A 14,971-nucleotide genomic window follows, 5' to 3' on the forward strand; every position below is an offset into this window, starting at 1 on the left:
AACAGCCTCTCAAACGCTTCAATTACAGGTGTGTGGGATTTCCTGGTGAACCATCTTTGCATTACCTAGAAGCATATTAGGAATACAGACCAGGCCTGGAGAGACAGTTCAGTGGCTGAAAGCCCTTGCTGCTTCTAGAGGACCCAGGCTGGATTCCTAGTACCCATGTGGCGGCTCATACTATAATTCAGTGCCAGGGAATCAGATGTTCTCTCTGGTCACTAAGAACACCAGACACACACGGTGCACGGACATACATACATGTAGGCAAAACACTAACACGTATAAAATAAAAATTTTTAAGAAAAGGAATACTGGCAACTCAATCAGAACACTTGTTTTAGCAAGAGCCTCTGGTGGTTCTCACTGTGATCATCAGAAGCTAAAGCTCAGGGCTGGTGCTAGAGCTCAGTGTACAGCTCTGACCTACAAGGCCCTAGGTACACTTGAGAATGATGCTGACATACAAAGAACACCTTTCAGCCTTCATTCTACTTGACCTCACCCAGGCTCACAGGGCTCAATGAAACTGCACTTTCTCTTCCTGAATCCCTATTTCTGTGCAGACAAGTGCACTAACAATGTAGGAGCAAGGCGGGGTAAAACTGCTGGAACTGGTATCCCCCCACCTTTAACCCCAGCACATGAGAGGCAGAGAGGCATGGGTAGCACTGTGAATTCAGCTTGATTTACAGAGTGAGTACCGGGCCAGCCAGGGCTACACAGTGCGAACCTGTTTCTAAAACAAACAAACAACCACCAGTGCTTTACCCTGATAACTGCCATAGCTAACTACAATTAATGCTAGTAACCGTATCCTTCACTGTGGGAACGAACATGGAAATAAAGGCCAATCGCAAAGAACAACTCTGATGAAGCAACAAAATTATTAATTTTACTAATTCTGAACCCTTCAGATATAAATCTTTTTAATATTGTACAAAGAAAATCTGAAATAAACACAAAGCGCTTCCACATAAGCAAAGAATAATTAATCGCTTGTCAGTGAAAATGCCTGTTCAACTGTCTGAGAACTGAACCAGTGGCTTTTCTTGCAGCAAAATTTCTACTCAAAGAACAAACAAACATTATACAGGTTCAGTGTCTGGCGAACAGTTGGTAAGATGGTTAACAAGCAAAGGAACTTACCACCAAGTCTAATAATCTGAGTTCAATTCACAATACCCGTGTAGTAAAAGGACGGACTCCAAAAGTTGTACTACAACTTCTGCAGGACTCACTGTGGTGAGCGTACACATACACATGCACACTCGCACACACAATCAATCAGTAAAATGTAATATATCTGGGAAACATTTTCTCAAAAATTAATGAAGCATACCTTTTACTACAAGTAAAACAATTATTATAAGGCTTATTACCAACTATAAAAACATTCAAGCTTTCAAGCAAAACTTACAGAATGAATGTATTTGCCAGAGCAGACAGCATCCTAATAAAGATGCTTTTAATATAAGTAACAAGTGTTAGCTTTTTATACTGTTAGACTGAAATATGTCAACATTTAAAATATCTGTACAACCTAGTGGAAAGTATTTTCCACAAGTACAATGGAAGATTTTATAAAATTAAAGATAGGAGTCATGCACCTAACATATAAGACACATCAAGCAGGTCTGATAGCTCAAGCCTGCCATCCCGGCTTTGCGAGACTAAAGCAGAAGGATCATCAAGTTCAAGGCCTGCCTAAGCTGAAGTAAACTCATGGCCAGCGTAACCAGTAAGTGTAAGACCCTGTCTCCACATACCACGTTTTTTAAAACGGGCTGGAGAGCTGGAGCCACAGCTCAGTTGGTAGGCCACTTGCCTGGAATGCACAAAGCCCTGAGTCCAATCAGATCTATAGAAGCCAGGCATGGTTGTGTAGACCTATGATCCCAGCTATACTCAAATGAATCTGGGGAATTTAGAAATGTACTTACAGTTTACTTTACAATAACCCCTAGCAACCCTCCAGCATGAGCTTCCCACACTTACAAATGTCTTACTCTTTTTTTCTGAGACAGGGTTTCATTGTTCAGTCATGGCTGTCTTGGGCCTCACCCTACAGACCAGCTGGCCATGAACTCAGAGATCTACCTGCCTTTGCTTCTTCCCCAGTACTGAAATTAAAGGTGTGTGCCACTTCCACTATGGTGTATGTCTTATCCTCTAACAGAATACCCATGCTTAAGTTAGACTGTCTTTTAAAGGCTAGAGAAATGACTCAATGGTTAAGAACATTTGCTTCTCTTGTACCTCTACAGAGAACCAGAATCTGGTTCTCTGTCACAGCTGTCTGTGAACCCTGCTCTAAAGGATCTAAGACTTCTGGCCTCCAAGAGCACCTGCATTCATACCCATACGCAGGCACACATAGCTACACAAATACATTTTAAAATGGCCTGAGAATCTGAGTTTGATCCTCAGTCACATGTGGTAGAACAGAAGCAACTCCAGAAAGCTATTGTAACATGTGCGTTTTCAACACATACACACACACACACACACACACACACACACACACACACACACAAAATATAATTTTTCTTAACTAAAAAAAAGAAAAAAGCTTGACATGCTGTCGTGGGTTTCTATTCCCAGGACTGTTAAAGTAGAGGCATGGACAGTTTGAGATGAGCCAGCCTAATCTAACTGGTGGGCCTCATGTTCCACTGGGAGACCTTGTCTCAAGACAGAATGGGTGGGGCTGGTGAGATGGCTCATTTGGTAAAGGTGCTTGCCATACACGCCCAATGACCTTAGCTTAATCCCCAGAACCCATATAAAGCCAAGAGAAAAACACCTCCACAGAATCCTCCTCTGATGGGTAAACTCATTACATGGCAAGTGCAGGTGCCACCTCTGCCACATATACTTACTCCCGATAATAAAGCTTAGATTAAAAACGTGGATGGCTCCAGAGGGCCTCCATGAGTACACACACACCCACAAATGCCTCCTTTCTGCTAACCCTCATGCTCAAAATTGCTATTTTAAAAGTCTTTAGGCCAGGTATGGTGGCACGCACCTTTAATCCCAGTACTCAGGAGGCAGAGGAGCAGGCAGACCTCTTTCTTGAGTCTGAGGCCAGCCTGGAACATAGTGAGTTCCAGGCAGGACTACACAGAAGACCCTGTCACAAAAAAAAGTCCTTAGCTGTGATTCATAGCTTTGGAGATTTGGAACCTGAAGAAGCCACCTCCTGTAGCCAGGAAGGAACCCCAATGAGGAATCCCAAAAGAGACCAATCCACCCACAAAACATTTGGCCCAAAATGTATCCTGTCTACATGAAATGCAGGCATGGAGGATGGAGCAGAGACTGAGGGAACAGCCAAACAATAACCGGCCAAACCTGAGACCCACCCCATGGGCAAGCACCAATCCGTGACTCTATTAATAATACTCTGTTTTGCTTGCAGACAGGAGTATGTTGTCCTCTGAGAGGCTCCACCCAGCAGCTGACTCAGACAGATACAGACACCCACAGCCAAACAGTGGATGGAGCTTGGGGACTCTTTTTTTTTTTTTTAAGATTTGTTTATTCATATGAGTACACTGTAGCTGTCTTCAGACACACCAGAAGAGGGCATCAGATCCCATTACAGATGGTTGTGAGCCACCATGTGGTTGCTGGGAATTGAACTCAGGACCTCTGGAAGAGCAGTCAGTGCTCTTAACCTCTGAGTCCTCTCACCAACCCCCTTTTTATTCTTTTTTTTTTTTTTAACTTAAAAACAAAAGGCTTTTATAGCAAGCTAGCTGAATGGACCTCCATGCTAGGAGAGAACAAGTCCTTGCACACTGTCCTCTGACCATTACCAGCATGCCATGGCCCATATACACAAATGCATATATATACGTGCACACACACAAACACACACACACACACACACACACACACACACAAGATAGCACACATAGTAAATAAAATGTAATGTAATAAAAAAAATTAGGAAAAAAGTGGGTCTGGAGGGACGGCTCAGCAGTTAAGAGCACTATCTGCCCTTCCAGAGGACCCAGGCACCCACATGACAGCTTCCAACTGTCTGAAGCTCCAGCTTTGGGGACCTGACACCATCATACCAGCATACATACATTGGCAACATACCAATGCACATAAAATAACAATAAATAAATCATTTTTTAAAAATTAGAAAAAGCACCAACTCTGCTTCACTAAATAAATAAAATTGAAAATATTAAGACAGGCTTCTTATATGTTAACTTAACCATTGCTTGTAAAAAATAAAGTTAAAATGAAAGTAACCAAATAACGCGTTTGAGAGAAGTAAGGTGGTAATTCACATCTTTATGAATGTCTAACACTGGCCTAATGGAAGAGAACCTATTCTCCTATTTGCTTCTGCGCGTGATCTGCTGCATTATGGGCTGTTTTATATTTAAGTACATTTATTTGCTTATGCGCACCATGTGCATGCTACTGTGCGTATGTGGAAGTGAAAGGACAAGTTGCAGGAGTCAGTCTCCTCTTGCTGTGAGTTCCAGGGATCACACCAAGGCCTCCATCCTTGAGCAGCAGAGCCCTTTCATGGTGCTGGAGACTGAACACGCTAAGCCTGGTTCATGCACATTACTACAGAGTTCAACCCCTAGCCTATGATTTGTTTTTTGAGACAAGGTTTTACCTTGGCCTCTAGAGTGTTAGGTTACAAGTATGTTCTGCCATACCTGATCTAAGCAATCATTTTAAAAGACAAATTTAAGGACTGGGTAGGTGAACTTGATCCCAGAAGCAGAAAAGAAAACAATGTAAAAGCGCATCATAGGGTTTCATTGACAGCGCTCCGATGCCCTCCCCGTACTCCTGTATAATAACATCCAAAGCCTGTGCATCAGACACACAACCTCATCAGTCCAGTCACCACTCCACTAGGCCAAGAGTTCCTGCACTTCCCCTGCCTGGGCACCACTGCTTCTTCCCCAAAGGCTGGGTCCATAATCTGAATCACCTCTCAATCAGGTCACTTCCCTTTTTGTTTGACTTTTGAGACAGGGTTTCAGTTTGTACCCCAGGCAGGATACAAGATCGTAATAATCCTCTTGCCTCAGCCTCCCAAACATTAGAATTACAGATATGAGCCAGCAAACCCATTTTCTCAAAGACCACGATTATCTAATGACTATTACATTTGAGAGGCTAATGATGACTACAAATGAACCTCCAGCTCTTTTTACCTGACTGCCTCGGAAAATCCAGGCAGTAAGAAGCAGAGCAACATCACATAAAGCATATTCTTTCACTTCAAAAGGACAGTCAAAACAAGACCATAGAAATTCAGGAACAATGCGAAGGGGGAAATCGTTTAACTATTATGCAAAAAGCACCTGCTAGCATTTCAGAGGAATAAATCTCACTTGATTTTCATAAAAAGCCAACAAGGATTAGGAAGCAGGCTTAATGCACCACTACTCTGCAGTGAAGGCAGGATGCTGAACTCAGTCAGCTCTGCCCATTTCAAAGGCCATGGTTTCCCATGCACAATGTGCCTTTCCTAACTAAACAGAGGCACACTTTCAATACAAACAAATCAGGCAAAATGTATCAAATATATAAACGTGATTTATTAGACATAACCTAAACTACTAACCTTATAAAATCCCACTACAAGATTTCCTCTGGTGTATTCAAAATATGTACACCTTGTATTTCATTTGCCCTAGTTGTTGACTTTAGAAGATTTTAAAAGCTGGATGTGGGGGATTCATGCCTGAAATTCCAGCACTAAGGAAGCTGAGGCAGAAGGAAAGACAGATGTGATGCACAACTGGAATCCCAGCGCTCAGGAGGTTCCCCTTGAGCTGAGAGGCAGCCTGCACCACATCGTAAACTCTAGACCAGACTGGACTATAGAGTTCTACCCCCACCCACCCACCCATCTCACAAAACAAACAGAAGAAAGCAATGGCAGCATGGTGGCACATACTTGAGAAGTGGAGGCTACAGAATCCAAGGCCATCTTGGCTACAGAGCAAATTTCAGGCCAGCCCAGGTTACATGGGAACCTGTCTAAAAACAAGAAAGACTCCCAAACTGGTTTCAGGAAATAAAAGTACCAAATATAATTCAAAATTAGGCATTATATCACTTCCTCACTTGAAACATTTTTTCACATATATTCTCTCCATTAATCCCCACAAGAAATCCACTGAAATAAAATAATTGTCATTTTATAGAGGAACAAACAAAGCTAAGTAGACAAGCAGAACCTAGGGGCTAAAGAGATCAGCTCAGTTGTTAAAGCACTTGTTGCTCTTGCAGAGGACCCAAGTTTGGTTCCCAGAACCCACATGGTCCCTCACACCCATATGCAGGTCCAGTTGCAGGGATCTGACATCCACTTCAAGCCATACATCCATACATACAAGCAAAACACTCATACACATATAATAAAAATAAATCTTTAACAAAAAGAACTTGAACCTAGCACCATAATATCATAACCAAAATTAAGATAACTTTGAGAGAGGATCAAGACAAGGTTTTTCTGTGTACCCTGGCTGTCCTAGAACTCACTCTGTAGACTAAGATGACCTTGAACTCAGAGATCCTCCTGCCTCTGCCTCCCAAGTGCTGGGATTAAAGACATGTGCTACTACCCAGCCTAACAAGATAACGTCTTATATAAAAATATAAGGCTATAGGTGATGAAATCAAGCCAAGATTTAAAGGGGAAACAGAGCCAGCGAGCAATCAAGTCTAATTAGCTAAGAGTAATCCCCAGACCTGAGAGGGAGAGGACAGAACTAGGTCCTGAAAGTTAGCCTTTGACCTCCACATGTACCACCACATAAAGACAAACACACACGCACACACACATCACAACATATTATTCATAAATTTTAGAAAATAAAATAAAAATAAATGGGAAAACAAAGGTTAACAAGAGGAGTAGTTAGAAAAGAAAAGGTCACAAAATCTAAACAGATGTGTACTTTGAATACATAGCTGCCAGGTCACAAGAAACAGGACTAACCAGTCTAACTGACAATATCCTGGGGCTGGAGAGATGGCTCAGTGAGTAAGAGCTCTTGGAGGGGACCCAGATTCACTTTGCAACAGCACACGCCAACTCACAGTTTCCCATTCCAGGGACCTGATGCCCTCTTCCGGCCTCCAAAGACACCTGCACACACATGGTGCACATACAGACAATCCTCTCATATAAATAAAATAAAAATAGATATGTCTTTAAAATAAAAAAAAGTCCTTATTCCTTTACATAGTATGTCATATCTGAATTCATTTTAATTTATTTTTCTTTTAAATTTTATTACATGATATATGAAAAAGGAATTCAAAGAAAAATAGAAAATATAACAGCTGTTTTGTTTAGTTGTAGAATTTTTCAAAAGAACCAATTTTACATTGTTAAAATTTTCCTTTTGAAAGTTCATTTTATGTATATTCACATACATAGAATAACCCTTTAAAAAAAGAGGAATCTCCTGATAAAAAGGGATTAAATAAACCACTGTGATATGGATGATAGTCTTAAGAACTTCAATCAAGTCTGTGTATGCAAAGATGCTAGAAATGTTAGAGAACGACTTGTCAGAGCTGGCTGTCTCTCTACAAAATAGGTTCTGGGCACTGAACCCATGTCCTCAGCCTTAGGATAACATCCTCTGTCCACACGGCCGCCCCTCAGCACCCTTACTTTCCTTTTTGTGTGACGAGATCTCATAGCTGTCTGGCCTGGGTCACACTGTGTGGCCAAGGATGACCTTCAACTGCTGTTCTTACCCCCACCTCCTGAGTGCTCCCAAAGGCCTGAGCCAACATGAGCTACTGTTTGAACAAAAATACGAACTATTACTTAAAAACCAAAGAGAAAACACTTTGAAAAAACAATGTATATTTAGCAAGTAATACAATCTAGTTCTACCCCAAAGACATTAATTATACCAAACTTAAAGCCAATATCTCAAATATTTTTTAATTGCCTTTAAACAGCATTAAAGCATGTATAGAAGGTTTTAATGACTTATTGGAATTCACGACTATAAACATAAACAAACCCAGAAGAATGTTTCCTCCTTTACTGAACCAGAATCACACCAGAGGAAAAGCACAGCCTAAGTGGCCTAGCTGGCAGAGGTTTTTTTATATTTTTATGCAAATCTATTATCATCGCTGAGTACAACTGTTTAAAACTCTCCAAATTGGGTGGTGAGATGGCTCAGCTGGTAAAGGTACTTACCACGAAACCTGATAACCTGAGTTCAGTCCTGGGACCCACATGCTAAAATGAGAACTCAACTCCCAAAAGTTGTTCTCTGATTTCTACTTGCACACCATGGCAGGTATTTGCATGTTCTCTCTCTCTCTCTCTCTCTCTCTCTCTCTCTCTCTCTCTTTCTCTCTCTTACACACACACACACACACACACACACACACACAAATACACAAATATAACTTCAAAGCTTCTGTACTTCAAAAAGTACAATATGGGGGCTGGGGATTTAGCTCAGTGGTAGAGCGCTTACCTAGGAAGCGCAAGGCCCTGGGTTCGGTCCCCAGCTCCGAAAAAAAGAACCAAAAAAAAAAAAAAAAAAAAAAAAAAGTACAATATATATCATCCAAAATGAAATTTACAAACCAAAAATTATTTTAACAACAGCAATGACATATGAAAACTAAAGAAACAGGCAGTTCTAATCTTAGATCTTAATCTTTCTCCAAGTCATATAATACAGAAACAGCTTTCAAGAAGATAAACATTTATAATCGTTTTAATTGGGATGGTTCATAACTGACTCAACCAAGCTATAGGTCAGTATTAGTATTCCTAATCCACACTCATTGAACAACTATGTATTTACACAATCACGATTATCATTGCTAGGGTCCCATTAACCACAGACAACTGCAGAAATGTCTAAAGGGATATTTTAAACTTCCCTAGGAAAGTTTTCACACAAACTGAAGTCAGCAAATGGCTGGAAACAGATGTCAGCACACTGGCCCGAGAGGAAGGTGATGGAGGAATGCACTTACGTTTCAAAACACCGATCCACATTGTCAGACATCAAAAGCAACATGCATAGCTGTTCCAGGGCTATTAGCTGCATGTCCCTTTCATCTCCCTGTCCCATCTGCAGCCACTCCAGCAACGTATCAGGATCCACATCTGCCATGGTCTTTAAAATGTCCCTTTGCCTGCATTGAAAAAGGGAAAAGGGGTTTTCAAACATTTGCTCAGAACTGATCAGCCTGTGTAAACATTTTTTTCTTGAACATCTGCTAGATACACACACACACACACACACGTATCTGTGTATGTATATACATAGTTATTCTCTGATTTCCATACTGACTGTGGCATGCACACACACAAAATAAATATACATGATTTTAAAAAAAACTTTCAAAAACTGCAAAGTATTACTTCTAAGAGTATGCTCTATCTCTGCGGCAGTTTTGGACTTCCCTCTACTTCCTGGGTTTAATACAGATACACTACACACAAAACAGTTCAACACAAGAATATATGCTGATTAGGTTGCTAGTTAACTAGAAACCAGAGCCGTCTAGGTCAAACACTATGAAACAAGTTTTGGATCCCAATGTCTGTTATCACCAATGTCTGTGCCAAAAGGCAAAGAACACCTATAAAAAAGTTTTTTCTACCAGTGAACTTCTCCCTGCAAGCTCCGCCCAAACCCCACCAAAAATCGGGGCATTAGATATGGGTCAGATCCAGTAGTTTTAAAGACCACACTTTCCGATCCACTCTCCTTCGAATTGAATTTCTCTTCTCACAAATTTTGAATTCTCAAACTTATTCCTAAATATGTCCAAATACAAACAGTTATTAGATATGAAATCTACCTATGCGGAGAAAATACTGATAAGAACTTCTGGCAATCTTGGCAAATGTTCTTAAAACTTTTTGTTGTCGTTGTTTTGATGCTAAAATAAATGCAACTAACAGGTTTTACACACACACACACACACACACACACACACACACACACACACACACACACACTGACATTCTCGGTTCCCATAGGATGAAGCAGTTAGTTTTTATTTTTTTAAAAAAATCGAGAAGTAGTCCAGGCAGGCAAGTCATTACAAAAGCTCCTAGGTGCCTGACCAAAGGACAGCTCTGAGTCCCACGCAATCCACCTGCCGGTGTGGGAACCTAGAGACGGGTCGCAGTGGGCCCATCGGCCGCGCCCGGCGGGGCTGCCCCACTGTCCACAGCCTGACCAAGGCCGGAGCCGCGACGCTGACACCCAACCTGCCTAACTTAGCTACCTGCCTCTGGGAGGAGGGCGAAGTTTTGGAGAAGCAGCAAGCCTGCGAGCTCGAGAGGAAGCCGCCAAGCGGCCGGGGTGCGGGTCTCCCGGAACTCAGAGGCCCAGTGGGACGTCCCCGGTCCCCGCCCGGCAGCTGAGCCTTACCAAGGACAAGGGGAGCGTACCCGGAGCTCGGGAGCCAGAAAGACAAGCCCCGTAGGGCCCGGGGAGGGGAACAAAGGGCCCGAGACGCAGAGGCGACGGCGGACGACCGACCTTACCGCGCCCGGGTCCAGCTCCGCGCTCGCCGCTGGGCTCGGTGGCCCCGGATCCTCGCGCAGGCCCAGCCAGCGGACGGCGCCCAGCGCCCCCGCCTACCCTTACCGCAGGCTCTTACCCTGGCTCGCCGTACCAAACAGCTCCGGTCCAGCTCCAAGCAGGCCGCGGGCAGAGCCTGGCCCGGCCGCGGCCCTCGAGTTCCCAGGAAACCGCAGGCCGCGCAGGTCGAGCCAGGCAGGCGGCACAGGAAAAGCCGTGTCTCGTCCCTCCCCTTCCTCCGCGGGGACCCGGTGACAAGGAAGCGAGAGGTTCCCCCGAGCGGCGGCAGCCAGCGCGGGTCCCGACCCCAGCACGCGGCTCCTCAGACCCTGCGGTTCAAAGCCAGGTCCGCGCGGAGCTGCCGCCGGCAGCGAGGAGAGGCCGCGTCCATCGCCAGCCGGGCGGGGACAGGAGAAGGGTCGGCCGAGCGCCGGGCGCGGAGGCTGGTGAAGGCCGCGCCGGCGGAGGCGGAGCGAACGCCTCCCGGCCGCCCTGCCCGCGGCCACCTGGGGCGCTGCGGAGGCCCGCCCGCGGCACGGGGCTACGACGGGGGCGCCGGGCTCCCTCGGCTGTCGGCTACGGCTCTCTTCAACCAGGACTCCCGGCGCCCGAATCACCGCGCTGTCAATCGGCGCGCGCCGCGAGCAGCTGGTTCGCGCACGCTCCGCCCGTCTTGCCCGGCGCCGGCCACTCCTGAGTCCTGCGGATCGGAGGCCACCGTCTCGCAAGCGCTCGGCCCTCGGGTCACCCCTCCTTCTGGATTTGTGTGGAGGATCGCCCTGCGGTTTACCAGAACGCTTCACAGCGAGCCTGGGAACTCGTGTGCGCTGCCCGTCCGGTCGTTATCGCCTCGGTGCAGATGGGAGAACTGAGGCTGCAGGAACTTTGCCCACCTCGGAGTCCCAGGAAGCAGCAGCATCGAGGACTTTTAAAGACATTTGCCTTCGGCTTGTGGTCACACGTACTTCCGTAGTTAGTCCCGTCAAACTTTTTATTTCATGGGCATTGAAAATTAAATGCTAGCCGCTGCTAGTGGAGTCCTCATGTAACTGTGACACTAGAGAACTGGACGCTGGAGTTCAAGGTCATCCTTGCTACATAATGAGGTCGAGACTTGTCTGGGCTACCGGCGGCGGTGATGGTGGTATGAAGAAGGAGCAGCAAGAGTTGAGAGAAAGAGGAAGAAAAAGACTCCTTCCTGAACTCTCATTTATTCATCCTTTGAACAAAAAAAATAAAAAATAAAAAATAAAAAATAGCAGTAGATACTAGTTTTAGAAAGAAACCGTATGCAAAGACTGAGGCCAGTCGTTTTCAACCATACCAGCGCAATAGATAAACCCGGAAAAGTTTTCTTTAGAAGAGTTTTAGATCCACAACAAATTGAACGGAAAGTTCAGGGAATAAGTTAGGGCTACCTTGTTCTATATAATGTGTTCCCGGCCAGGCAAGGCTAAGGACAGAGAGTTCCCACTGGTCTCTTTGTTATGGTTTTGCCCTTTCCAAAATATCTGGTCTAGTTGGAATCATACCGTACATACAGCCCTTCCAGAAGATCTTCTTAAACTTAGTACCACTCTTTAAGGATCCTCTGTGACTTTTTATACCTTGGTAGCTCATTTATTTGGTGTTTTGTTTTGTCGTACTGGGTTTTATAAATTTGGTTTTGGTTTTGCTTTTTGTTTTTCTTGTTGTTCGTTTTGAAATGGGTATGCTTATGTAACCCTCGCTGGCCTCAAAATCATTATCCTCCTGCCTCAGCTTCCTGAGTACCGCAACAAGAGTGCGTCACACCTGGCTTGGAAGCTCATTTCTTCTTAATGCTGAATAGTAGTTGTTTAGATGTGACACAATGTGTTTATTGATATACAGAAGCCTGGGATCTACCTTCACAGACTATGAATGGCTCACATATCAGAAATTTCCAAAGTTCCCCAACAGGAAAATACTTTCAAACACCATAGCTAGTACAAGACTGTTGCTAGAACAAAGAAAAACTCTTCAAAGCCAAGAGTAAGAAAAGCCCTTGATTAAAAATGATAAAAGACCCGAAGAGACGTTTAACCAAGAAGACGTACAGGTGACAAGTAAGCACAGGGAAGATGCTTAACATCATCTGTCCTTGGGAAACTGAAGATACGCACTGGTGGTCTGTTCATACGGAAGGCCTGAGTTTGGTACCCATACCCTGCAGCTCACAATTGCCTTAAGTCCAGGTCCAAGGTGCCTCTGGCCTCTGCAGGGACCTGCATTTACATGCATTTGCCTACCACAGACATGCACATGTGCACATAATGCAAAAGTAATACAAATAAATCTTCTCAAGGAAAAGAAATTTGAAACTAATACTCTAGGGCTATAGATAAAGCTCAATAGGGCACTTATCTACTACACACAAGGCCTGGGTTCTACGCCCAGGTCTGGATAGAACCAGGCCCTAAAACTGGGTATGGTGGCACAGATGTATTTATTCCCATCACAGGCACAGGAATCAGAAGTTCAAGATCATCCTCAGCTACATAATGAATTGGGTTCAAGCCTAGAATACATAGAATGACACTCAAGAAAGAAAAAGGGGGTGGGGGGCAGGGACACACAATACTCCTAAACATCATTAGAAGGGTGAAAAACCAAAGCCCAATGACACCAAGTTTATTCAACATCCCTCCTGGACATCCACAGCTGCCCAGCAGAGCTGTTGAAGCAGGTCAGGCAGCCCAACATACTCAGCTGCTCTAATAATCCAGGAAACAGAGGCTGCCATAAAAGTTATGGTCTTGACCTCCACATCTGTACCAGGCATTCAAACACCCACATTTAACATCATCTATACACCAATAATGTATAAATAGCTGGGTGAGATGGTGTATGCCTTTAATCTCAGCACCCAGGAAGCAAAGGCAGTACTCTGAGTTCAAGACCAACCTGGTCTACTGGTCTATGTAGAGAGTTCCAGGCTAGTCGTGGCTACATAGTGAAACATTGTCTCAAAATAAAGTGAAATGAAATATAGATATATAGATATATAAAGAAAATACTATTACCAAATAATCACCAGCCACCCTCATTATTTACTCAAAGGAGTTGAAAACTTAAGTCCAAACTTTTTCTTTTTTAAAGACTTATTCATCGGGGTAGGGGATTTAGCTCAGTGGTAGAGCGCTTGCCTAGTAAGTGCAAGGCCCTGGGTTCGGTTCTCAGCTCTGAAAAAAAAAAAAAAAGACTTATTCATTCATTCTATATGAGTACACTGTAGTTGTCTTCAGACACACCAGGAAAAGGGCATCACATCCCATTAGAGATGGTTCTGAGGTACCAGGTGGGTGCTGGGATTTGAAGTCAGGACCTCTGGAAGAGCAGTCAGTGCTCTTAACCACTGAGCCATCTCTTCAGCCCTTAAATCCAAACTTTAGTCCAAAAAATTGAAAAGCTTCAGTAAGGCAAAAGACACTGTCATTAGGACAAAATGGCAACCTACAGATTGGGAAAAGGTCTTTACCAATCCTACATCTGATAGAGGGCTAATATCCAATATATACAAAGAACTCAAGAAGTTAGACTGCAGGGAGACAAATAACCCTATTAAGAAATGGGGCACAGAGCTAAACAAAGAATTCTCAGCTAAGGAATATTAAATGGCTGAGAAACACCTAAAGAAATGTTCAACATCCTTAGTCATCAGGGAAATGCAAATCAAAACAACCCCAGGTTTCCACCTCACACCAGTCAGAATGGCTAAGATAAGAAACTCAGGTGACAGCAGTTGCTGGAGAGTCTGTGGAGAAAGAGGAACATTCCTCCATTGTTGGTGGGATTGCAAACTGGTACAACCACTCTGGAAATTAGTCTAGAGGTTCCTCAGAAAATTGGACATTGAACTACCTGAGGATCCAGCAGTACTACTCCTGGACATGTAACCAAAAGATGCTCCAACATATAACAAGGATACCTGCTCCACTATGTTCATAGCAGCCTGATTTATAATATCTAGAAGCTGGAAAGAACCCAGATGTCCTTCAACAGAGAAATGGATACAGAAAATGTGGTACATTTACACAATGGAGTACTACTCAGCTATTAAAACAATGACTTCATGAAATTCTTAGGCAAATGGATAGAACTAGAAAGGATCATCCTGAGCAAGATAACCCAGTCACAAAAGAACATACACGGTATGCACCCACTGATTAATGTATATTAGGCAAAAAGCTCGGAACATCCATGATACAACTCACAGACCATATGAAGCTCAAGAAGAAGGAAGACCAAAGTATGAATGCTTCAGTCCTACTTAGAAAGGAAAACAAAATAACTGTGGGAGGTAGAGGGAGAGAGGAGGGGGAGGGGAAAGGGGACAGGATTAGGTGTGGGAAGAGATGGGC

The 14,971-nt window shown here is 43.9% G+C and overlaps 1 protein-coding gene across 9 annotated transcripts in view; it reads right to left on the reverse strand.

Moving 5' to 3' along the window:
- Nucleotides 1–11,041, reverse strand: part of Hectd1 (HECT domain E3 ubiquitin protein ligase 1) — an 86,606-nt gene extending 75,565 nt beyond the window's left edge. For 6 of the 9 annotated variants that reach the window (XM_063262104.1, XM_039113180.2, XM_063262105.1 and 3 more), the window contains exons 1-2: nt 10,669–10,800; nt 9,025–9,186 (exon numbers count right to left, since the gene is read on the reverse strand). In XM_063262104.1, coding sequence (XP_063118174.1) covers nt 9,025–9,164 — 140 coding nt within the window. In that variant the 5' untranslated portion in view covers nt 9,165–9,186; nt 10,669–10,800. Of the gene's footprint in view, nt 1–9,024; nt 9,187–10,668 lie in introns of all 9 variants that reach the window. The other 3 variants (NM_001419839.1, NM_001419840.1, NM_001419838.1) reach the window with 1 other exon arrangement.
- Nucleotides 11,042–14,971: the final 3,930 nt, after the last annotated feature.

This window comes from Rattus norvegicus, chromosome 6, assembly GCF_036323735.1.
Source record: "Rattus norvegicus strain BN/NHsdMcwi chromosome 6, GRCr8, whole genome shotgun sequence".
Taxonomy (NCBI): domain Eukaryota; kingdom Metazoa; phylum Chordata; class Mammalia; order Rodentia; family Muridae; genus Rattus; species Rattus norvegicus.